Genomic DNA, 25,508 nt, shown 5'->3' with positions numbered 1-25,508 from the left:
CGAAACCAGCCCGAAGGCAGATCATACAACGCTGTAGGCAGTAGTGGCTCAAGTAGTAGCTCATGTAAGTATCTCTTGTTATCTCCGCATTGTAGTTGCAACTCGCTGCTTGTTTCTTCTGTTATCCCGCATGGCGCGACGTTGAAGAATGTTGAGTTGCTATGAGCGGAAGTTTATTCGGGTGTTGCGAAATTTTGTTTACTTAAAACTGTTTTAATAAAATTTGTTTTAAAATAAATGTTTTTCAGTGGACTTTACCTCAACTGTGGTCGTATGCATATCTGTGAAAATTTGTTTATTTTTTATTTGACACTTTTTATTATAATTTGAAATAACCTTTTTAATTATTTTTTGTAAATTGTCAATAATGTGTGGGTCAGTTATTTACCTAAAATTTTTTTTTCTATTATATGCCACTTAAAATTTATTTGTTGTAAATTTTTTTACAGCAATCAGTATATAATAATTGTGAAATTTTTAATTTTAATTTTATTAATCTGTGGTTCACTGTTCAAAGTTTGGAATTCTTTGTTCAAATAAACAAGTTAAAATTTGAAGTTGAATGTATGTTTATTTTATTGTTTATTTGTTTAATCATTTGTGAAACTTTTCAATGATTGTTTTATTACATCAAAAAATTTATGATTTTTTAAACAAAATTGCTAAGCCACCAAAAGTGATTTAATTACCAACTTGATTAAAATTCAACGTTACTACACTTTCATTGAAAAAAAACCGATATTGAAGATGCTCATTTAAAAATACCATGAAAGTAGTAAATGTTTCAAAATATTTGCAACTGAAATATTTGCAACTGAAGTGTTTGCAACTGAAATATGTCTAAATATAGTGATACCACAAACGAGCTAATGTTACCTTGGAAATTAATACCAAGCATTTCTGCTATTTGAAATATTCTTACAGCAACAATATAAATTCTTCAAAAACTGCGGATTTGTGTTTTTAGTTTTAAATTAACTGTTAATGGAAAATTTATTTGCAAATAAGTTTATTGTACTAAATTTATGTTTAATTGAATAGAATTGGTATTTCAAATGTTTTATTAAGTTTCACAATTTTTTAAACAACCTGAACACATCATCAAACAAGTAAAAAAAAAAAACAATTCACCGCTCAGTCCAAACCTCATTTTAAACTCCCCCTCTTCTCTCTTCTTATCTCTCACTGAAACCTTGTTGTGTCTGTGATAAACGCTGACGTTGCACTTTTTCTTTGCCGCTCAAAATGTACTTTCTAGAAATTTCTTTCTCTTGCGCATATGCTTTTAAGTTTGGGATTTTTTGTTTTCCCATTTCGGATATAAATAAAACAAATTAAACTTTTCTTCTTTCTCTTATAAACAATTAGTTGAAATGGGTTTTTATTGTACTTATCTGTATTTTAAGTAGTTTTAAAATTAAAAGCTTTAAAAGTGTTATTTCTCTTAAAAAGTTTATAATAAATTATAAACTTTTGTTCTATTAAAAATATAAATATTTTTTCCTTCTATTTATAAATAATTTTTTGTCAATAAAATTGTATAGGTTTTTTAAGAAAAGTAAAAAAAAAGATTTATAAAGAAAAATAAAGTTTGTACTAATTCAATCATATTTAGTGTATGTTTGCAAACGATATTTCAAATACAATATAAGAATACTTTTTTAGTTCAAGTATTCAGTTATTAATAAAAAAATTAAGATTTATTAGTTCTTTTAGTAATGATTTTTTTAAGTTTATAAATAGAACTAATTGAAATTTTAATTCAACTCCCGAGAGTAATTTAAATAGTTTTTTTCAATTCAAGTAAACTTTACTTTAAAAAAATATTTATGAAAATAATTCAAAGTTAGTCATTAAAATATAGGTTTTGAAAAACAAAAATCAATGTTGTATGAAGCTTAGCTTATTTAGTGTAACTTTATGCAATAAAAACAAATTTATCATATATGAACTTCTGAAAGTTAATAATTGTAATTAACCAAGTAGTAGTGGTTTTGAGAAACAAAAAGTACAAAACAAATAAGTTTTTTACAATTAAAAAATTAGTAGTGAATTTTTGAAACATAACGCTTAATGACGGGTTTAAAACAGTGAAATTTTTACTTATGCTAAATTGACTTTGAGCGTTTCCGTTTTAAAAGGTGAAAGTTTAACCTGATGGTTTCAAGTTGTTATGAACTCGAATTGGTTTACTCGACTTGCAGTTTAACAAGTAAATACTTTCCATAACTTCTATATATGACTATGAGTTTACACACTAACTTAATTGTTTTGCGATAAACCGTAATATATAAATTATTTTTTAATTTAAACATATACTTTGTTATGAACTCTAAAAAGTTACTCAAATAGCGTTTAAATAATAATTTAAGTATTATAAATTAATTATTTGGGTGGAAAAATTGAGTGGAGAAGCAAGTTTTGTTCGAAAATGTGCGCACAAACAAAATATTGCAAAATTTTGAGAAATATAATTTGAAAGGTCAGCATATGTTTGAATAATCCCTTTTACGGTTAATAGCGTGAATAGTTGAAATTTCAATTAATTATATAGTAAGAAGTCCAGTATTGCTTCAATTATATTAACTATTCAGAAATTTTTCAGTGCTGAAAATAAATTTCAAAAATAAAAAATGACCTTTAAATAGATGAAAGTAAAAAGAAAAGTTTTGTGTTTTTAAATGACTAACAGCATTAGTGTTTAAATTGATTTAAATTTGACTGATAGCATAATCAATTATATACATTTGTACACACTTTTATGTTTTAAATTTAATTTTTAATAAACGTTATGGTTTTTAGAACTATTTTAACTATTATTGTTTAGAACTAGAAAAATTAAGCACATGTAATTAAGAAACCAAAGCTAAACAAACTATTTTAGAAAAGTTATTTCAAAACATGATTGCCAATAATGACCCTAAAAATATGTGGAAATTAGCATGGGAAAAAGACTGATTGGCTGGCAACAATTAGATACTCGTCAGTTTAAATGTAAACAATACTCGTTACTAGAATTGCTTTTGAAGTTTTCAAAACTCAGTTCTCTATGTGCGATGATTAAAAGTTTTGAAATTTGATGAGTTGTTCAAATAAAGACCCAACTCTCTACTTTCGTGTTGTTGTTAAAAATTATTTTAAAGAGGAAGTAGTTAGAATGAAAAATATTCAGCAATATTTTTATAAAACAAAGTTCTTTAAATGTTGTATATATCAATGTTCGGAATAAATATATAAATATTTTCCGATACATCCGCTTATTTGTAATTAGTATTGTTAGAATAGTTTTTGATATTTATTTAAATTTTATTGTTAGACAAGGGAATATGCTTTTTACATCTTGATGTTTATGATAAAAAAAAAATTGATAGAATTTTCTACAAATTAAAAAACTAGTATATATTCCATTCACAGATGAATTAAAAGTATTATGATGTAATTTTACAAACACCAGAATATTTAGTATTAATTGGTTTAAGTATTTATCACATGATAAAAATCTAAATTTTTAGTAGTTGTACAGTTATAAAAACAAACACAATATAAATTATTGTAAAGTTTGCCAATAAAAAGTTAAAATAAAATTTAAACCAAAAACTGGTCAGTGTTACCTTTTTTATCAACTTTAAAATATTAATAAATATCATTACATATTAGTAAGTTGTAGTATATTAAAAAATTTAACATATTATTTAAACAAGATTAAAAACTGGCATATAAAACACACTTGATATATTAATAAAAACTTTAAAATATGCAAATACTGCACATGTAAAAATATAATTTGTAACTTTTCATTAAAAGTAAATTTAATTGCAAGCGTTAGAGTGTCAGAGTTGAAAAGTAAGAATTGTTGAAATTTAATATTTTAATTATTACAAAATCAATTCACATTAGTTATGCAGGTGAGAAGTTATTTAAATATTAGATAATAGAATGGGAGGATATTGAAATATATGTGTAAAGTTCAATTTGTTTAAACAAAAGCCAAACTTTAACATATATTTGTTAAAAAACATGTAAAATTTGAACAATTGTTTCCACAGTATATTGGTTATGAATGAAGTTAACTCCCGTAGATTATCTTTTTAAATTTTTAGAATTAATCTATAACTATGAACTGAAATACATTTTGATAAGTTGTTTAAATGCTTGAATTTTTTATTTACTTTTGTAAAAGGCTTTTAAAGACAATACTTTGTGTTTTTTTATCTCTAGTAAATTAAGTGATTTTTTCTTTTAAACTAACTTGATTAAATTTTTTTTTTTTTTGTTTCCCTATATAGGTTATTTAGGTACTTTTGTTTCAACAAACATATCACTAAGCCAAAATTTAATTAAATTAGCTGAAATATATATTATTTGAATTTTTAAACTGATAAAATTAAATATTTAAGTGTATTCCAGTTCATAATATTTTGTTATTCAATATAAATTAAGTTTATTTGTTAAATGAATAACTTCCTTTAACATTAACTTCAAAAATTAAGATTTTATAAAAAAAAACTGTTTATTAAGGAAGTTATAATAAAAGTGTAAAAGTTTTCTTATAACAGTTGGTTTTTATTATTGCAATCCTCAAACATTTTTCATTTTATGAATTAAAAACTTAATATGATTAAGGTTTAAAAGAAATAAATATAACAATATTTTAATGAGTAATGAATTGAAGATAAACAAATATTTTTGAAATATTTAACTTAATATATATTTGAATAAAAAATGATACACATGTATTTGATGTTGTAAATAACTATTTGTATTATTATTTACATATTTGTTTAACATTAATTCTATGATAAAATGAATTTATTTTATAGATATGAATTGAACTGTTATATATATTTTGTTTAAATAATAATAGGAATATTATGTAACTATACTTAAATAAATCATGTTGAGGTACACAGAACTAAAATTAAAATTTCAAAGCAATTAAAGGTTATTAAAAAAACAAAAAAATAAGTTTATATGTGATTTAAATTATTTGTAAAAAAATAAGTTATAAAAATTATAAACGTTGTATAGTTACAATTAATAAAGCAGAATTTTCTTACTATCTGAAAAGTAGTAAGTGCGTTTATTCAATCAAATTAATCTTAATTATTTAATCTAGTTTATACCGGTATTATATTAGTTCATTTACCAGATATTAACCATTAAAACTAGACTAAAATGATGAATTTCGTTTTTATTAGACACAAATAAAACACAAATGATCGTTTTGTTGTTTATAACATTTAAACTAAGATAATTTTTAATACTTAATGAATTAAAGAAGCTAATTAAACACGTAGTATGTTTACCATAAGTTTAATTATGTTTATTGCATTACATTAATTTTAAATTTAAACAGAGAAATTGTGATTCAACTGAAATAAAAATTCAGTAGCTACATCAAATTTTAGAATAAAATTAAGTGTAAATAGATTTAAATTAAAACAATATTTGAATATTTTTTACATTTTTATAATTTTGCATTGAAGTATGACTAAGAAATCTAGTATTTAAAAATACAATATTTCCTTTTATATTCTTTTTAGTTGTGCAATTTACGAAAAACAATATGTAAATAAAATATTCAAACTCCTTGCTGCAATGTGAGCTGCAATGCAAAAATATTTTGAATATTCAACATAAAAATGCGAAATCACATGCTTGGAAGGTCGTTCAATATATTTCCCGTACATATCACACTAATCAATCATTCGTTTATACCATACGAGATTTTCCGACGGAATGTTTTGTAAAAAAGTTATAAAAATATAATTGATCATATTTATTCACATCCTGGGTAAATTTACCATAATTTTTTGCTAATTTTAGAAAGTTTGATTTTTTATTTTATTTTCTTTGACATGGATTTTTTTTAACAGTTTAGTTTAATTTTTATAAGTAAATCATAAATTAAATGAAGCAATATGTAATGGCATTTGTTTTCCCTTTCTCATAAAGTATATAAAACTCCATAAAAAAACTAAGCAATAAATTTAAAATTAAAATGTTTAAGAAAATTTGTAAAAAATTACAAATTTCACCTGACGTTAGTAAAATTTTTTTGTATAAAAAAATAAAATATTCTGACAAACAAAATACTTTTTCATTTTATTTTTAGATTTCAATGCAAAAATTTTATAATTAATCATAAAAACTTCTGTTATTTTCAAAAATTTTATTTAAATGTTTCTTTTCTTAAAAGTTAGATTATTTTCATCAAATTTTTTTTGTGTTTTAAGTATAATCTTAAAATTAAAGTCGAGTATTTTTATACTTCTGCAAAAAAAACTTTTCTCTCTCTATTTTGACAAGCTCCCTTATATTTTCTAAATGTTTACATTTATACAAGCATTTTTTTTAAATATACTTGTTGATAGGTATAGTTTTTATTAAACTTTTAAAAAACACAACCATAAAAGCTTTTTTTAAACATACGAATAAGTGTAAATTTATTTTAGGAAATTATTTTACTACGATATTTACAACAATGAGTGTTGTACAAAAAGTTGGTTGACGCAATTTTCACACGAATTTATAAATTAAATTTCCATGTTAAAATAAAACCATGAAGTTTATCTACATAATCTCAATAGTTCCCAGTATATAGTGTAATAATTCTATAATTAGATACGTTTATTTAATTAAAGTGCGTAAAATATACGTGGATTTTATGTAACATTTTTAACAACTTTGTTTTTAATTATTTGGTTTGTGTTTCTAAAAAAAATGTTCTACAAAAAAACATATTTTTTTTGAACCTTTAAAATTTTAAACTGTTTTTTTTTTTGTATATCAAGGTTTACTATATATGTTTAAATTTTTTTTACATAATCAATAAAAAAGTATATGTGATTAAAATAAGCTTAATAAATCTAACTATTATTCTTATGTATAATGTTTAATTATTTTATTTGTTATAGTAAAAGTTAAATTATTAAAGTAACAATTGTTTAGGATTAGTATATTAGCTGTTAATATTTGAGTGTAAATTTTGCAAATAAAATACTACAATATGAAATATTAAAAATTTGTAATAGATAACTAGTTGGTATAAGTAACAATTAATCAAAAAAAAAATTAATCAAAAATATACCAAGCTTAAAATTTATGAATATGAAAACCATTGCAGACAATTTTGCACTTTCACCCACCTAATTGTTACGTCATAAAAACAATTTGTTTTCTTAGAATTTCTCCACATTTCCTGTATGCGTAATGATAATTTATTTATAGATTTTTTTAACGTAATTGAAAGATATTTGTGCCCAATGATAAAAAAGTTGATAAATTACAAAAAATGTTGTTAAAATGTTTTATATTTAAACTCAAGCAATTATTAGTTTAAATTAATTTAACTGTAAGGCATTAATAGTATTAGAACATTTTGGAAATTTTTCAATTTCCTTTAATTTTTAGCAAGTGAAAACTTGGAGCTAGAAATTAAAATAAGTACTACATTAGATGCTTTTATTACTGATGTAATGAATTTACAAGTTATTAAAATAAGTTATGATAAAATAATTGTGGTAATCTAAAAAAAAAAATATTATCGTTTGCTGCAACATGCACTGATTTTTGTAATTTCTTTTCGAATATATATGCTGCAATGCAAAATAATAATAACATTATAATTAATATTAATTATATTAATTAATAATAACAAATAATAACACAATTTAATTAAATTTAATAACACAATTATGTAAATGTTCGATCTTCGTCAACATTATTACTAAAAGTTTAACAAAACAGTGTTTTTTTTTTGTATTTAAACATTTGTGGGTTTTAAATTGATTGCAACAATGTTTTAACTTTTAATACAAGAAAATAAAAAATACCTATTTATCTAAAGATGAATGAGTTTGTTGTGGGCCTTGAAGCCTTGATTATAAAACAAATTAATTTTTATTGTTTTACAAAGATCGATGATCACAGAAATAAAATTTTACAACCACCTTTATAGTTCTATCTTATTTTACTGGTATATTTTCATATAATTTTTTGTAACTTTTTTCTATATGATATTTGATATGCAATCTAATTGAATCTTATATTTTTCAAAATAAAAAAGTCTAAGTCTAAATGTAACCAAAGCATTTGAAACTGCATGAAAATATTCGCATTTGCGACTTACAGTGACGTAACAATAAACATTAACTTGTGAAATCTGAAATTGAAAGGTACTCCTTGAAAATTGAAACTTGTAGAGCAGTGCTTGAAGTTAACAACGTTGAATGTTGAACTGTGTTTTGTACGAGTTATAGTCTCGCTTTAAATATAAAAATTATACAGTGTCACAGGCTAAAAAAAATTCAACTTGGTATTAATTTTTTTTTACCAATTTGGAATTACGTCTACTTATCTACCTAATAATAACTTAAATTCTCTTCATTAAGGCTACAATATGACGTAACAAATTATTTTGTTGATCTTTTGCGAGTTTCTCCAATAATTTTCCTCAAGTTGTATATAAGCACTACTTTGAACGCGAAAATTCCTTGAAATATTTTGGAGGTTTATAAGAACCTCTTCACATTTTATCATGTTATTTGAGTTTTGTAATATATGTATTGAATAAAAATCTTTAATTGAAAGTATAATATTGAAAAAAAACATCAAAATGGGTCTGAAAAACTCAAATACAGATTATATTTCCTAATTATATTCAATCGAAATAAAAATTGAATATTAATCAAATTAGTATGCGTGAGTTACTTGGTTAAAGTTTAGCTTTATTATATGCTAATGTTACAAAAGAAATCATCAATTAAAACTCAGTTTAGAATTTTTGTTTAATTATATGAAGTTAAATTTGAATTTTTAATGCCCAGATTTTTTTACAAAATATAAAATTTTTAAATTAAATAACCTTAAAAGAAATAAATTTTTAACAATAGTAAAAAACTGTTCACAAAATTTTATTAAATTACAAGCAAGCTTAAATGCATGTATATAATAAATAGAAGCCAATAAACCTTTAATTAAAAGTTTTACTTAACTTATTTAATGCATTTTAAACAAATTTAAAGTTACAAAAAATAATTTTTTACACTAGACTGTACTTTAGAATTTTGTACTTTATATTACATTGTGTTTAAATTTTATTAACTAATAATTTATTTATATATTTTATTAGAAAATAAAATTACTAAGATATTCAAAAAAACCATGTAAAAACTTTGTTTTAATTTATGTTATATAACTTTTCAAAGAAAAACATAAGTAAAAACAGGAATAAAATTAAAACATTAACTAATACAAATCTGTTCAAAATAGTTATGATAAAAAATATTTATGTTTTATTGAAATCAAAGCATACTTGATAAAATTTAAATAAAGGTGTTTGAAGTAATTATGATTATAAAAATTATGTTTTATTGCGACATACATTTACTTTATAAAATTTCAATAAAGGTGTTTGAACAGTGCGGTGACGTAGTTAAATATTTTTCAACCGAACAAACAAATATTCAAATATATAAGCCGACCTATAAGTTACCAATAGGTTTATGGATGTGAACAGATAGTAAATAAAGAGATCATCAAAAAATTTTGGGCAGGCGCAAAAACCTGTTTATTATAAATATTTTGATTAAACTTTAGTTGAATGTTTTATTTTTATTAAATGTGAAAATGCTTCAAATTGTACGTTTGTACACAAGTAATATCAAAAATAAGAAACATAAATAAATATACTATCCTTAATTTTAGTTGAGTATATATATATAATTTTTGTAAAATATTTTAAGTTTGTGTAAAAAAAATTGTATATAGTTTTCATCTTCCAAAAAAAAATATTTAAAGAATTAAGTTAAAGTTAGCTATTCTGAATATTATGCAAAATTTTTTTTTTTATAGTTAAAATGAAGTGGTAATTAAAAAATTGTATGAAAATTAACAAGTACGAGACACTAACAATAAAATTAGGAAGTTTCTGTGTTAAGTGTTGACAAGTGGTATTATAAAATGTCCGTTATTTACCTATTTGTGTTAACTTCATTTTACTCTTTATATACTAAATAGTTTCCTTTAAGTATTTTAAAATACTTTTTAAAAATGTTATTAAATATTGATTTTCTAAATGTATAAATAAAATATTTTTTTATGTGTTTTACTTTTACCTACCGGATATTTATATATTTTTACTTAAATAATTAAATAAATCAGGAAGTTATGAGTATTTTAATTAATTATATTTTGTCAAGTGTTTTTGTTAAGTACTGTTATGACTGTCTGTAAACTTGACTGTTTAAATTGCTTAATTGTGTAAAGTTTAAATAAATTTTGATCGAATTTATCATACTATCAGTAATTTTGATTATCCGATGGGATTTTAGGTTTTAGTTTTTTATCACAATATCTCTGGTACAAAGTTTGTGCAAATTTTTATGTAATTTGCAAGTTAAAATAAGTAATTTCTTAATGTATACTTAAATAGAACTTTAAAATTTAAGTTAAAACAATTTTTTTTAAATCTAACATTTTGCTTTTACATTATTATGCAGAGTTAATAAATTTACTAATGTAACAGTACAACAAAAAAATATTTAAGCAAGTATATGTTTATGAAACATGTAGAGTAACGTAAAGTTTTAATAAATAATAAATTAACAATTATTTTTATGAAACAGGTAGAGTTGGAACAGCAGTAGCGAGAAGAGCGCAAATATTCGGATTTAAAATAGTATTTTATGATCCCAACTTGTTGGATGGCATTGGAAGAGCTCTTGGATGCCAACAAGTCAACAACCTTGCTGTTAGTTTAATTTAGTAAAAATATGTTACTGTTAGTTTGTTATATTTATAAGTATTTCAATAAAAGTAAATTTTAGTATTTTAAAATATTAAACTATTTTATATGTTGGTAGTTTGTTATAAATATATAATTTACATTGAAATAGAAGTTAGTTAAGTTTATTAAAAATTAAATATGTTGCTCTTAGTTCTGTACAAATATATCATTTACATTGAAATTATTTTTCTAAAGAAAATTTCAGTTCAAATGTAAATTAGTTTGTCATAAATATATTAGTTACAGTTAAATTATTATTCAAGTAAACATTGGTTTGTTATATATGTATTTGATTAAGATTATATACTAAGTTGCTCTTAAAAATTAGATATGTATTAAAAAATTTTTTTTTTATAAATAAATATTCCACTAAAATAATATTTTGTTGAAGTTATGATTTTAATCAGTTAACTATTTTCGAAATTGTTTTAGTCAATAATTTGCAAGATAAGTTTAATATTATTTTTATTACGTGATATTAAAATATTGAAAATATTTTGTTTCTACTAAATATATTTTACACAATAAACTATTTACAAGTGCAGTTTATTAGAAATTATTATTTTTATTAATTGGCAACAAGTATAAAAGATATAAGAAGTACTTGATAATGTTTTAACAGGTGCTTATTAAAAAATAAAAACAATATTTTGTTTAATATACAAGCATCATGTGTTATCTTGAAAAGTTCAAACAATGTTTTATTGTTTTCTTAGAATAAAAACAACAAAACAAGAATGTCTTGTGATTTACTTTCTTTATTATAAAATTAAATAAAACTATTTAATTGAATTTTAAAACTTTTATTAATTATAAAATTTTATTTAAAAAAATTATTAAATAAACTAACAATTGAAATTTTGTTTCAAAAAAATAATAAAAAACTTAAGTATTAAGTTATTAACTTCAAATAATGTAATTTTTAATTAAAATTTGGTTAAAATATGAGTGAAGTTTGTATTTCCAGCAAAACTGTTTCCGAGAATAATTAAACAAACAAGTGGAATGTAGGGGATAGTTAAAACATGTTGAAATTATTTAACATTTCACCTACATTTTATACACCTTACTTGTTTTGTTATAATAACATTGTACACATTTCCATTGAAATGTTGACTGAAAATCTATAATTAAATAAAAGCATTTCGATTTTAGTAAAGATGAGTTTAATAAAAACAGATATTATCATATTTTAATAAATGTTTCAGTAAACATACTTTTTATAAAAATCGATTTCTTTAAATAAGTTAAGTACTTGTATGCCTTAACATATATTTCCATGTTTTTATGTTAAAAAAAGTTAACATAAAACATAATAAAATCTGTATAAGTTTGCTTTACTTTTGATCAATGGCTTATTTTTCTCAAAGTTCATCTTAATTGTTAATAAACTTTAAAACGTTGTTTTATTTTTTAAATAAAAAGTAAAACTAGTTTTAAAGTTTATATAAGTTTATATAAAATAACAAAATTGTCTCTGCATATGTTTATGGTATGTAGTAAATGTTTTATACATATTATGATAAGTATCATAAGCTTTTTCTAAACTTATTTCTACAGCTCTCATAAATATCTCCTTTCTTTAATTTAATGTATATATGTGTATAATTCATAAAAAGTATATTTTACACAGGAATTATTAAGAATTTCTGATTTTTTTTAGTAAATGTATATAACTATATGTGTATAGTTCATAAAAAGTATATTTTATGCAGGAATTATTAAGAATTTCTGATTTTTTTAGTAAATGTATATATGTGTTACTCATAAAAAGTATATTTTACACAGGAATTATTAAGAATTTCTGATTTTTTTTAGTAAATGTATATAACTATATGTGTATAGTTCATAAAAAGTATATTTTATGCAGGAATTATTAAGAATTTCTGATTTTTTTAGTAAATGTATATATGTGTTACTCATAAAAAGTATATTTTATGCAGGAATTACTAAGAATTTCTGATTGCGTATCTCTACACTGCTCAGCAAATGAAGCTAATATAGATATGATGAATGAAAATATGTTTAAACAGGTTTGTATAAATAAATAAATATAATTTGAAGTGTTTATTAGTTATGAATAAAAAAAAAAATGAAAAAAAAACTATCACAAACTATTTAGCTATAAATATTAAATAAAATTTAAATATGTTTGTTTTTTAGTTATTCAAGTAGTTATAAGTTAAATGTTACTTAGTAGTAAATATAAAAATTATATAAACATATTTAAGAATTTTTTACAAAATTTTATGTGTTTTTTACCAAAAATATTATACAAACAGTTTGATAAAATACCCATGTATGAATATAAAACTAAAATATGAGTTTTTTTTTTATCAGGTTCAAAGTATTTAAGTAAAACGAACAAAATTGTACAAATAAAAAGCAGTTTGTTTCCAACTGTGTTAAAAATACTTATTTAGCTATAAGTTTATGTATATTAAGCAAAAAAATAAATATGTGCAAAAAAATATGAATGTTCAAGTTTAAATTATATCAAAAAAAAATTATAATTTATGAAATTTATATAATGACTGTAAATATAGTGGGCATTTTGAAAATAGTATATAAACATTTTATAAACATGAAATATATTTTGTTATTATAAAAAACATAACAAAATTAAATATAACAAACTTATGCTGATGAGGCGCGCTTCTTTGTAAATACTGCAAGAACTATATATATTTATATATAAGTTGATTCATCTAATAAATAAAAAAACATAATTAAATAATGAAATTAATATTGATACAAATAATAAACTTATACAGATGAAGCGTGGATCATTCTTCGTGAATACTGCGAGGGGATCTTTAGTGAATGAGCAAGCATTAGCAAATGCATTAAAAGATGGTAAATTAAAAGGAGCTGCTCTGGACGTTCAAGTTTGTATTACATTAAAATTATATTTTGTTATAAATGACATATTAATAACAGTATAAAAAATAAAGCTTATTTACTTAAATTTATTATTGTAAATAATGTTTGACTTTAATTCTTTGTATACCTGTTGAAATTTATATTTATATATACATGTTAAGTTGTTAGTGGGTATTATGATATATTCGGTTAACTTACTACAACCAGTTACAATAGTAAAAAGTAAGTTCCACCTGTTAAATACGGCTTAAGTTATGAACATAGTTACAAATTGCAATTTCGAGTATACCAGCAGATATATTTCGCTAAAATAAATAAAATGCACACATTTAATAAGTTATAAAATTTAAGTATTACAGTTAAGTTTAACATTTAGCCACATTATTTTATGCATATTAATAATAGTAATAAAAATCAATTTTCTAAATGGCGAAATTTTTTAAGCCATCCCAGTGCACAGTAATTAAAACAAGGATACTGAATGTTTTTTCATGTAAATTAGGTGAAGGTTAACAAGTTGTAAATATTTGTTTTATTTATTCAAACTTTAAGCGCAGTGAACTATCACATATTTAACTTTGTACATTTATTTCCATTGTTACTTGAATGTCCTGTTGTAAAATAGAATTGAGTTTAAAATAGAATTGTGTTTGTAAAGGGTAAGTGTTATATCTTTGTTCAAAATGTAAAAAATAATGTAATATTTTCTGAAAATTTAATCCGTGTTTTCCACTCGAAAATTTTTTAGAAATATTTAAACAGGATTACAAACTAGTGTGTTTAATTTAAACTTCATACACACTAAACTTTAACTTGTTTCAAAAATTTCTACAATTTTTTCTGTTATTAAGACAAGGTGTTAAACTTAAAAACATCTGCCAAAGTTCTGTTTTTGTAATACTTTTGGAATAACAAGAGTAAAGGTAATTGTGATTGTTATTCAAATGATCAAAAAGTTTAAAAAATTGTTATCAACATTGTTTTTGTATGTAGCTTATAAAAATGTAAAATGGTATAAAACAAATAGTTAGACAAATGTTTCTTTCAATCCTAAAATAGTGTTCTAGTTTTATTTAAATTCAAGTATACATAAAACACAAAGTTACTAACACTTTTATTACAACCCGTGTAATATAAGAAAAACATTTTAGATGAAATAATTTCAAATAAAACATAGTTTAAAATAAGTTTATAGCTGCAAGGCAAGTCATTAAACATATAACCGGCTGTCATTCAAAAGTTCAAATAAACTTTTAATAAAACGCTCCGAGCCATATTTAATTCAAAGTGTTTATACCAAAAGTCGCGAATTTTTTATAAATACTTTTGATTTTATTATTAGCGGAACGGAGTTATCTGAAAAATTTCAAGCTTTTCATTTTGTTTTTATTTGAAAAATTCTATGAATAAGTTTATTGTTCTTAAAAAATTGGTCGCATGAAAACAAACAAAAATAATTTGGTAAATTAAAATGCCACATACCTTTTTAAATCATGTGAATATGGTCATAGAGACTGAAAATTAAATTATTTTCTTATAATTATAAATACGCCAAATAAATTAATTTTATCTTTAGCCAGTTTGTTTATATGACAACATGAAAAACATGACAATAAGTTCTGTAATTATCACAAAAGTGTTTTGTTAAAAAATAGAACAGATTTTTCATGCAAAGTTATTTGAAAATTGAAAGTACAAGGAGATTATTTCACAATAAGTTGAAAGTTATAAATTATTTTTAAATTGAAACAAAAGTATTAGGAGATTATTTCACAATAAGTTGAAAGTTTGGTTTCACCCGGGATTAACTAATTAGGTGTGTCTAACCTTGTGAAATATTTTGAACTCAGTTTGCAAGTTTTTTAATTAATTTGCCTTGAAGCTGTATCTTAATCAGACATATGCTTTTAGTTTTTAGTTATATGTTAAAAGGTTTACGTTAAACTTTCTTTATTAAAATAAATTACTCGATTTCATTAAAATTTATTTTTGTTTTATTTTATGTTTTTGAAAATAACTTATAAGTTTTTTAAAATATTTTTTTTTAATTTGTTTACATTTTTTAATTAAACAAGCGTGTAAAAGATAGTTATAAATTAAATTTTAATTTTGAATGTAAAGCTTTTAATAAATTTTGAAAGTATATAAATAAGTTTGAATATAAAAATTATTACCAAAAGTTCAAAACAAAACATCATAAGGATTGAATATTTTAATGTAAACAATTGCAAAAAAATAAACAAAATTTTGCCATAATTTGAGAGAAGTGAAATACGAGAGAGAAGTGAAATACGAGAGAGAAGTGTAATATGAGAGAGGATTGCGAAATATTGAGCGGCAATTTCGAAATTCAACTGACGTGTTTTTTGGCGCCAACATGTTGCATATTGCTCTCTACCGCCAAGTTGATTTGAGTGGCGATAAATATCCGTAGTAACATTATACAACGCTGCTATTTATGAATAGAAACTTTTGTGTTGACTTTGTATACAATATTTGAAAAGCGTATACAAGAACACAATGTAGTATTATTTAATTTATAATAAGTATTGTACTTTAAAATGAATATACTTGTAAATAATATGCAAATAAAAAATCACCAGACAGTAGGTACATGTTTGAATAATTTTATTTTGTTTGTACATATTACGTCGATATATTACAAATATGCTTTGTAATGATTACTCATTGAGCGACCTTTTAATGTAAAACATTTTGAGTTTATTTACAAACTGTATTTTGCTAGTAGATTTTATTCAACACGTATATGATGAACATTTTCAATTAAATACTAAGGGATAAGGTATTATCAAAATTTAACTATGTTTTATTTAACCTTAAGGAAAATGTAAATAAAAGATACTTGTTTATTTATATTGCAACGAAAAGTTTTTATTCTGGTAGTCTATAAACATTTAAATGAGTCATCTTATTCCATGAGTAATTTTTTCTACAGGAAATAATTTGTAAAATTTTTAAAAGTTGCTATATATAGAAATATAATGTAAACTTGTTTGTTGTAAAGTTTGAAATAATTAATTAAATATAATTAGTTGCCTGTTTAAGTGAAAAACTTCCATTAGTTCTTAATAAATAAGTTCTATAAAAAATATTAGTCTGGGTTGCTTGTTTTTTTTTAAGTGTTAGAATCATATACACGGTTGCCATACACTCAGGCTATTTAAAAATGAAAAATAGGCCAACTGAGGCTAATTTAAAAAATCGAGTTTATTTTAATTCTAAAGATTTTTTTTCTTCTAGAAATTTATTCTTTGCTTAATACAATTTGCATGCAATCAGTTGGCTAAAAATGTTTATTCTACTCTTATGCCACTTATTACTCTTTTTTTGTCATTAACTCAGGATGACTCAGATTTGTGTGGCAACCCTGATTTAAAGAATTAAAACATTCAAACTAAGAAAAAGTATTTTAAATTATTTTGTATGAAATGAAGTACAAAATAGTTCTTTTAAACAAAATTCCCCCATACAGAGAAACGAGCCATTCACACCACACGCATCCCCACTGAGGGATTCCCCCAACTTGATAATAACACCGCATTCCGCGTGGGTCAGCGACAAATCAGCTGTTGAGATGAGGGAAGAAGCTGCTCAGGAAATAAGGAGGGCCATCACTGGTTTGTTTGATATATATATATATATATATACATATAACACGTTAAATTGGTCGATTATCATGAAAACATTTTTTACATGTGGCCAACCATCACAAAAAAAAAATTGTGCACAATTTCAGAAGATCTGAAGAAAGTTTTATGGAGGCAATTGCTGGCTTTTTGTAATCACTTTTTATTAGTTTTCTTGAATTTTATTTATTTTTTCTTCAAAACATTAAGAAGCGCCACCATAAAATGTCTTTAAATATTCTTAAATTGTGCACAAATTGTTTTTGTGATGGTTGGCCACATGTAAAAAAAAAGTTTCAGCTAAAAATTCGAAGGTCGAATTACTTGGGATCCATACAGTTTTCATTGGGGTGGTTTTCAGAAAATCTAATTCCGCCAAATTGAAAGTTTTTTCAAATCAATAAAAATTCTCACAGGGTGTTTTTTTGTTATTTGTCAAATAAAAAAAAAAGTTCCAGTTGAAAACTCAAAGGTCGCCGTATTCATAAGCACCCTAATGTGCATAGTTAATGTTTTTACAGCTGTTAAGGTGTAGTAATAAAATTAAGTATTCATATTTGTATACTTATAAACTTTTACATGTATATGCAATATAATTTGTATGAGGTAATTAAAAAATCATCACTAATAATTCAAGGTTGTAACAGGTAAGTGTTATATATAGTTAATAAAGTATGCATGTGTGTTAGAAGAAATGACTTAGTATCACAGAGTTTTAGTTGTTACAAAGTTATTTGTTAAATATCTGAATTGAAATTTTTCACTTTTTAAGTTTCATTCACAGAGTAAGTTATAACTTTTTTGTACTGAAAGATGATAATATTACCAAGCCTCAGATAGGTAGTATTAGTTTGTGGAGTTAGTTGTTTCAAGATTTTACTGACAGAAAGTATATTAATTATATTGATTGCAGGTAAATTCAACCCATGGAATCTGAAATATATGTTGAATAAGCGGCAGTTTTTAGTATCTAGAGATAATTACTTACCCATTAGCAGCCAGCATAAGAAATATACTGCACAAAATGTTACCCAGCATAAGGTTTTATAGTTCTGTGTTTTTATTTATTAAAAGTATTATAGAAGACTTTTAGAGTGTATGAAGAGTAGTTTAATTATTTAAGAATATTTTTCTTACAGCTATGCCTATGAAACGTTGTTTTTAAGTAGTTGTTTTTTTTTTGATAATAATTTGTAAAAAATAAGCCAAGCCTTGTATAGTTATATTTTTAACTTAAAGTTGATATGCAATGTTTTATTTATCATTTCATTTATAAAGTTGATTTGTATAAGTAAGCACAAAACTTAGAAATGAGCATTTTATTGAAATTTTTTTAAGTAAGGACAGTTTTTAAATTCACATTTTAGTTTTGATATACTTATAAATAATAAAATAAAAATTAGATATGAGAGCGTATTGGTAAATACGAGATGAAAACTAATACACATAATTCATTAAAAAGAAATTTATTTTGAGTTCAGATTTTTTCTATAAATTAGAAACTTTTTTACTTGAGCACCTATTTTAAACTTAAACATTTTTATAAGAAAATATTGCAAATTATGTTCGTGATATTATTTTAAATTTTGTACAATTGTTGCTTTTAGTTCAGTGTTTTCTTTTTTGTATGTGTAAATAAATTATTGTTTTTATTTTAATTAATGGTTTTTTATAATAAAGTAATTACATTTATGTTCAAAAATATTGTTAGATATTCAAATATAACTTAAATATATAAATTAAACTTAAAACAGTAAGAATAATTAGAGGTGTAAAATAGGATAAATGTTAGTTAATTTTATAAAACTACTTTTAAAAAGATGGATATATTTTTACCCATGTTTTTACTTTTGTTTTCTTTCAAATTTGAAATAAGCATTATTTTTGGAAAATTATAAAAACAAACTATTGTTGAATAAATTATCATCAATAAAACAAATGTTTTAATACAACTTTCAAATTTTTTCAGTAGAAGTAATGAAATGTATCTAAGTAGTCTTATACATATTTAAATAAAGTTTAATGTGGGTGATATATACAACTTTAAAGTTTTAAAAATACTTTTTGTATTTAGAGTCTTTTCTAAGTTAGTTTTCTATTAAGTAGTGAAACAATTTACTTTGTTTTAAATTATTAAAATAATGTTAGTTTTTAACATGATATTCCATGGCTAAGTTTTTAGATTTTGTGTTTTAAAGTTTCTGAATTTAATGTTTTATTTTTAACCTTAATACAGGGTTGCCAAAAAATCTGGAATCCTAGAAAAACTGTTTAGGCTTTAAAAAACATGGAATTTGAGAAATTGTTGTAGAAAGACTTGAAAAAACCTTGAATTTTAATCAAAAATCACTCAAAAACTAACAATTTTCACTTGTAAAGTAATGAAATTTCTATTTGATACAAAAAATCTATAGTATTATGAAGTTTTTGGTTGTTGTTATTTTTTATTAAAAACACATTTAAAGCAGGCTAACAGTATATTTTTTCAAAGTTTTTATACTATTTAACACAGTTTCTTACCTTAAACTTAACTTTAAATTGAAAATCTTGTTTTTTAAAAAACCTGGAAAAAATTTCTTGAAAATCTTCGGCAATCATGTAAAAAAAGAGACTTTTTTGAACAACTATTTATATATAAAAATAAGTTTCTTCATTTTTTATTGATCAAATACTATAATTGTACCAAATGAAGACCTCTAAAAAAAATTGAGGTAAAAGGTATATTTATCAAATATCAATAAAGTTTGTATTTTTATACAAAACAGTTTATGCAGGTAATTACAATATTTTAATCAGTACAAACACCTAATCGTGTCTAATTGTCAGTTTATTTTATTACAAAATAAATAAATTACTTGACCACAAAGTATAAATTAGATATCTCAAGTCTAGACAAAATTTATCAATTTAATAATTTTTAGTGTAAAAATTATAAAGATTGATGATAAGATTAGTTTGTCACATTCTACCAACGACTTGGTACAACGTTGTGCTATTATACTTATATGTAGAAATTGTGCAAAAAAGTTAGGTTTCGACTGAACATTATATTGTAATAAAAAAAATACATCAACACTTTCAAAAAATATTCTACAAAAGTAGTTTGACTTTTAAATAAAAAAATACTATTATTCATTGTAAAAGGAATTGAATCTTAGACCTAAGCAGCCTAAGGATATATTAGAACAACTAACTTAAAAAACTTTTTAAAGATAAAATCAGTCTTAAACTGGTTAATTTATGTTTATTCAAATTAAGTTTGTTAATAAGTTATACAAACTGTTGCGATATAAAAAAGTAGCTCGAAGCATTATACTAATTCACTCTTGTAAATATGCAAGTTAGTTGAAAAATAATTGTTGAGTACTAATTAACGAAATTTTTTTTGAAAATACTATTAATTACACAATAAAATTCATAAGAGTAAATATGTTTCGAGCTATTCTCACCAGTAAGAGTACAAAGCTAACAAAAGATAAGATTATGCAAAACTGTATAGTAACCAAGTAATCAAGAGAGTAATAAAAGACAAAAGCAATTAGTAACAACCAAAACTATTTAAGTGTATTTGGATTATTATTAATCTACATACAGTAAAACTATACATCAATATAATGAAAGTAACACTTGTAAAGTATTACGAAAATATAGAAATATTATTATCAAAACCTATTGCTTACATAAAACAGGTTTTTCCGTAATAAATTACAAATATCTTATACTTGAATTTAATCGAAAACATTAATACAAGTTTTAATTATTCTATTTAGATTATAACTGAATATAATTGATTATTAACCAAATGTTCTGTAATGGACGAACATTTAGATGCATTTAAAACTTAAACTAGTATATCATCTTTTCCAAAAAGCAAAAAATCTCTACTTTCTTTGGGACGTGCTCTTGTATCTTTTCCTTAGATGTCCTGTTGTTAATCCAATATAGCTTGCTTTACAACACAGCTTAATTGGTAGATTAATATAATTTTATTTAAGTTTGGTCTTGGAACTTTAGCACCAAATTAATATAGTCAAAAATGAGTTTATAATTACATTTCAGCTTTTTTTGTACTACAATTAGTTTTTAACCATTCCTGAAGCTGTACACATACAAAATAGATCACTCAAGTAAACCTGTGTGCACAGTAAAACATAAAGTAAGTACATTTTGAAGCAGATTTAATAGTTTTATAGTTCATTTGTTATACTATAGTTTATTATAAACTGTCGTAAAAAATCATAAAAATCTCAACAAAGATTAACGTTGAATCTTAAATGAAGATTATTATATTTTCACTACTCAAAGATTCATTTTTGAGCAAAGTGAAAATAAAACTCATTTCCACAATGCAAAGTTTTTGTAAAATACTTATTTTTATTGAAAAATTAAATATAATAAAAACTAGCAACACTTCTTTTATACAAGTTAGTCTAAAAAATAAACAATCAAAGTTCTCAACTTGCACCCATGGAGAAAATCACAAATTTATTGAATCATCAATTCAATTATCGAAATGTTCTACTCAACCAATAAGATAAGGAGGTCCTTATTTATAATAAATGTCTTATTTAAATAGAATTCTGTCTAAAACGCGTTCTGTAAATATTTTTTGCATATAATAGACAAGTTATAGCGTTGTAATAGTCAACTAAATTTCATAAACTTTTTATTTAAATTTTTAATTTTATTAAGAAAACTTATAAAATAAATTTGAAATAGCATACATCTACTTCTATTGAATAACGATGTTTAGATGTAATCTGTAATATATTTATGTTTAAACAAAATATTTCCATTACATTGGACGAAAAAAAAGCCTTTCATAATAATTATATAAATTTTTATTAACATGTATGTATATATATATATTAGCCAACAAAGTACAAACAAAAATAACAAATACTTACATACACATTAATATATATATATATATACTTATTTATATTATGTAACAAACATGTATTTATATGATCTCAAATACTTACTTACGCAGGTCGAGTTCCGTCATCGCTGCGTAATTGCGTCAACAAGCAGGAACTCCAGCAGATAACCCAGCAGTTACGTCACATTCCCGCCAATATGACGTCACACATCAACCAGAGGATGCACCCCCACTTGTACCAACCACTAGGTGGCCACGTGGTACAGAGCGGAGTGACGTCACAAATGGACATCCACTCGAGCCCCCATTTCTCACAGGGACAGGTAAGTATTTGTTTTTTATTCATTTTCAATATCCAGTAGTAACAACTTTACTTGATCCAAGTGCCAAGGTAGGTAAGAAAATGGGTGCACGACAACTCAAACTCTTAAAAATAAAATTAAAGAACCACAAATCAAAAACTAAAACATATTTGAAAAAAAACTGTTTGTAGATTTTAATAATACCTAAAGACCATTTTATTTTTGAAAAGTTTAAACATAATTTAAGATACTGTTAGAATCATTCTAAAAGTATAGTAATTTTTAGCAGTTTTGAAAAATCTCTGTTAAAAGTTATTTTTCAGTATGTTTCTGTTACTATAATTGTATCATTCAGATCTACAACTGCTTTTTAAAAATTTTTTAAATACTATACTTTTTGAGATATAATCCATAACTTTTTTAAAGAATTGAATTGTCGGAATTTGAACTGTCGTGTACCCTAAGAAAAAAATTATTAATAGTGATATTCTAGTGTGTTTCTTACTAGCATATTAATGTTGTTTAACAATTTTTTTTTATTGTTTCTCAACCAAGGACTCTCAAATGGACATCTACCCAAGTCGTCATTTTCCCCAGAGAGAGGTTAAGTATATATAATAACTGTTTAATTATTGGATTAAAAATAACCTGGAAAACATGATACTTTTATACAAATATCTATGATATTCTAATGTTGCTGTTTTTAGCACAACTATCAGTTGTTTTAAAGGATTTTGAAAAAAGGTAAGATAGTTAAACCAACAACATAAAATAGTTAAACTATGTATTAACAAATTGTTTAAAGTTTAAGTAAAATTAAATGGTGTTTTGTTGTTTAACGTATACATTTTTTTCTTGTTTCTTATTCAAGGCAGAAGACCTATCTACTAAATGGAAATTGCCTCAGTTTCACAAAACAGACGCGGGCAATTAGATGAAGGAAGATGCAAATTCACACGAAATGTTTTTTTTTTTCGAATATTTATAAACAAATTATAAGCAATTTAATAATTTAAACCACTTAAAAAGTAGTAACATTCAAAATATAATCAGATGCCGATGGAAACGAACGGGAACTCGCCACTAGTGGGCGTCGTCACCAGCTCGCAAGTGGGCCCGCCCCCTTCCTACCGGCCCCTGCAGCAAGTCACAAGTTCCAACCAGCCCCAGATGGTGAGCACCGCCGTGGTCACCCCCCACACCACTCAGCAGCACCACCCCATGGTCAGACCCCCGTCGAGTGTGACGTCACAACAACCACCGCAAGGTGGCGCCACTCAGAACAACCAGCAGCAGCCCAAGCAGGTATTGTTATTCATGTAAATTTAGTTGGTTTAGTTTGTGTGAAGGTGGTTGTATAAATCAGGGGTCGGCAGCCTTTTGTAACTCGCGAGCCATTCGCCTATTGAAAATCCGTTTATTTTGATGTTTTTTACAAAGTATTCTTTTGGCTAAAAAGTAGCTCGCGGGCCGCAGATTTTGGCCCGCGGGACGCAGCTTGCAGACCCCTGATATAAATGATAGAATGCCGAGAAAAGGTTGTACCTTGTCCTGTTTCTTGCAAAAGCTGATCATTAAAATCATTAAAAGATACAAACTTAGTGATAAAAAGTTTAACGAATTTTGCATTTTTATTTCCTTCTAGAAGCAAAAGACAAGTTTTAAATAAAGTAGTGAAGGAGCAAAAAATATTTTTACATACTTTATTAAAAACTAAAAGGAAGTAAAGGAGGAACCCAAGCTTGAACCGGGGACTCCCCAGCAAGGAAACTCGCAACCCAGACCGCAGGAGGGCGCCAACCAGCCGGCTACTATGACGTCACAACAAGTCGCGAGCGAGCCCTCCACCCCCACCTCGTCATGATTCGCTATGACGTCACAATTACTCGACATTTGATGGTGGATTAAGATGAAGGATTTTTTTCATTATTTTTCGTTTTTTTTCTTAAATAAGAATTAAGTGTTAGTTGTAATAAAAGGTAATTAATTCTTAAGATAAAAAAAGTAAATATTTAAGGTTTAATATTTTTTATAAAGTTTAAAAGCAGGATCTTTTTAAGTCTTTAGTTAAGTTTTAAATGCTATGAATGCTAGTTGTTTAAGTTTTTATATAAAGCTGTTTGTTTTCTTAAACAAGTTATAAGTTTTTTTTAAAGGTAAACTTATATTTTGATTGGTATGGCTAACATATTTTTTGTTTTAAGAACCTAGCTACAGTGGGGTTCTACTTGATATGTATTTTGTTAGATGGTAACTTGAACGTTTAAATCAGGGTTTCCTAAAATGGGTGACACACGATTTTGGCTACCAGGAGGGTTAAATTTATATTTAAAGTATCTTTAAAGTTGGTGATTGTAAAAATGAGTTTGGGAAACCCTGGTTGAAGTTTTACAAAAACCTTTTTTTCTAATTTTGTAAATAAGCAAATTATGAAAATAGTTTTAAAGGTAAATGCTTAGAAAACTGTTTACTTAGTCAATATACTTGAACGTTTGGTAATTTTATGCACAAAATGTGTTTTAAAATGGTACATTAAACTTTTCATTAAACCTAAATTTTCAATACGATTGTCATTTAAAAACCCGTCATTTGGTAACAAGTGTTTTGCTAACCAAAAACATTTGTTTCAAAAGTTTGTAAATTAAAATGTCTTTAAAAGCTATTTGCATTTTTGACTTGTGGTAACGATATTTTTCTTTATTGTTTTACAATAAAGATGATGTAGTTATGATGATATTTTTGCGATTTTTTTTATTAACATAGTTGAAACTTTACTAATAAAATATCATTTCGAGTTTTTGTGTGTTTATATATAAGTAAGTTGATTAACTATCTAAACAATTAATTAGTAGTTAGTCATACTCACCTTTTGATATCAAAAAACTTTAAAATACTTGTGAAAACGTTCAAAATTGTTACCGATAAAAAAAGTAAACTATAAAAAGAAATGAACAATAAGTTTGTTACATTGATCTATAAAATGCTAGGATTTTTAAAATTCGTTG

The 25,508-nt window shown here is 23.9% G+C and overlaps 1 protein-coding gene across 1 annotated transcript in view; it reads left to right on the top strand.

Annotated features, from left to right (window-relative positions):
• Window positions 1–25,297, top strand: part of LOC145831459 (C-terminal-binding protein 1-like) — a 38,715-nt gene extending 13,418 nt beyond the window's left edge. The window contains exons 5-11 of the mRNA XM_082938730.1: window positions 10,629–10,753; window positions 12,733–12,822; window positions 13,564–13,677; window positions 17,166–17,310; window positions 22,313–22,524; window positions 23,557–23,808; window positions 24,224–25,297. Coding sequence (XP_082794856.1) covers window positions 10,629–10,753; window positions 12,733–12,822; window positions 13,564–13,677; window positions 17,166–17,310; window positions 22,313–22,524; window positions 23,557–23,808; window positions 24,224–24,367 — 1,082 coding nt within the window. The 3' untranslated portion in view covers window positions 24,368–25,297. The remainder of the gene's footprint in view (window positions 1–10,628; window positions 10,754–12,732; window positions 12,823–13,563; window positions 13,678–17,165; window positions 17,311–22,312; window positions 22,525–23,556; window positions 23,809–24,223) is intronic.
• Window positions 25,298–25,508: the final 211 nt, after the last annotated feature.

The sequence above is a fragment of the Thalia democratica genome, chromosome 1 (genome assembly GCF_965202585.1).
Source record: "Thalia democratica chromosome 1, ktThaDemo2.hap1.1, whole genome shotgun sequence".
Lineage (NCBI taxonomy): Eukaryota > Metazoa > Chordata > Thaliacea > Salpida > Salpidae > Thalia > Thalia democratica.
The sequence above is the reverse complement of the archived record's forward strand: the minus strand, read 5'-3'. Positions and strand labels throughout refer to the sequence as shown.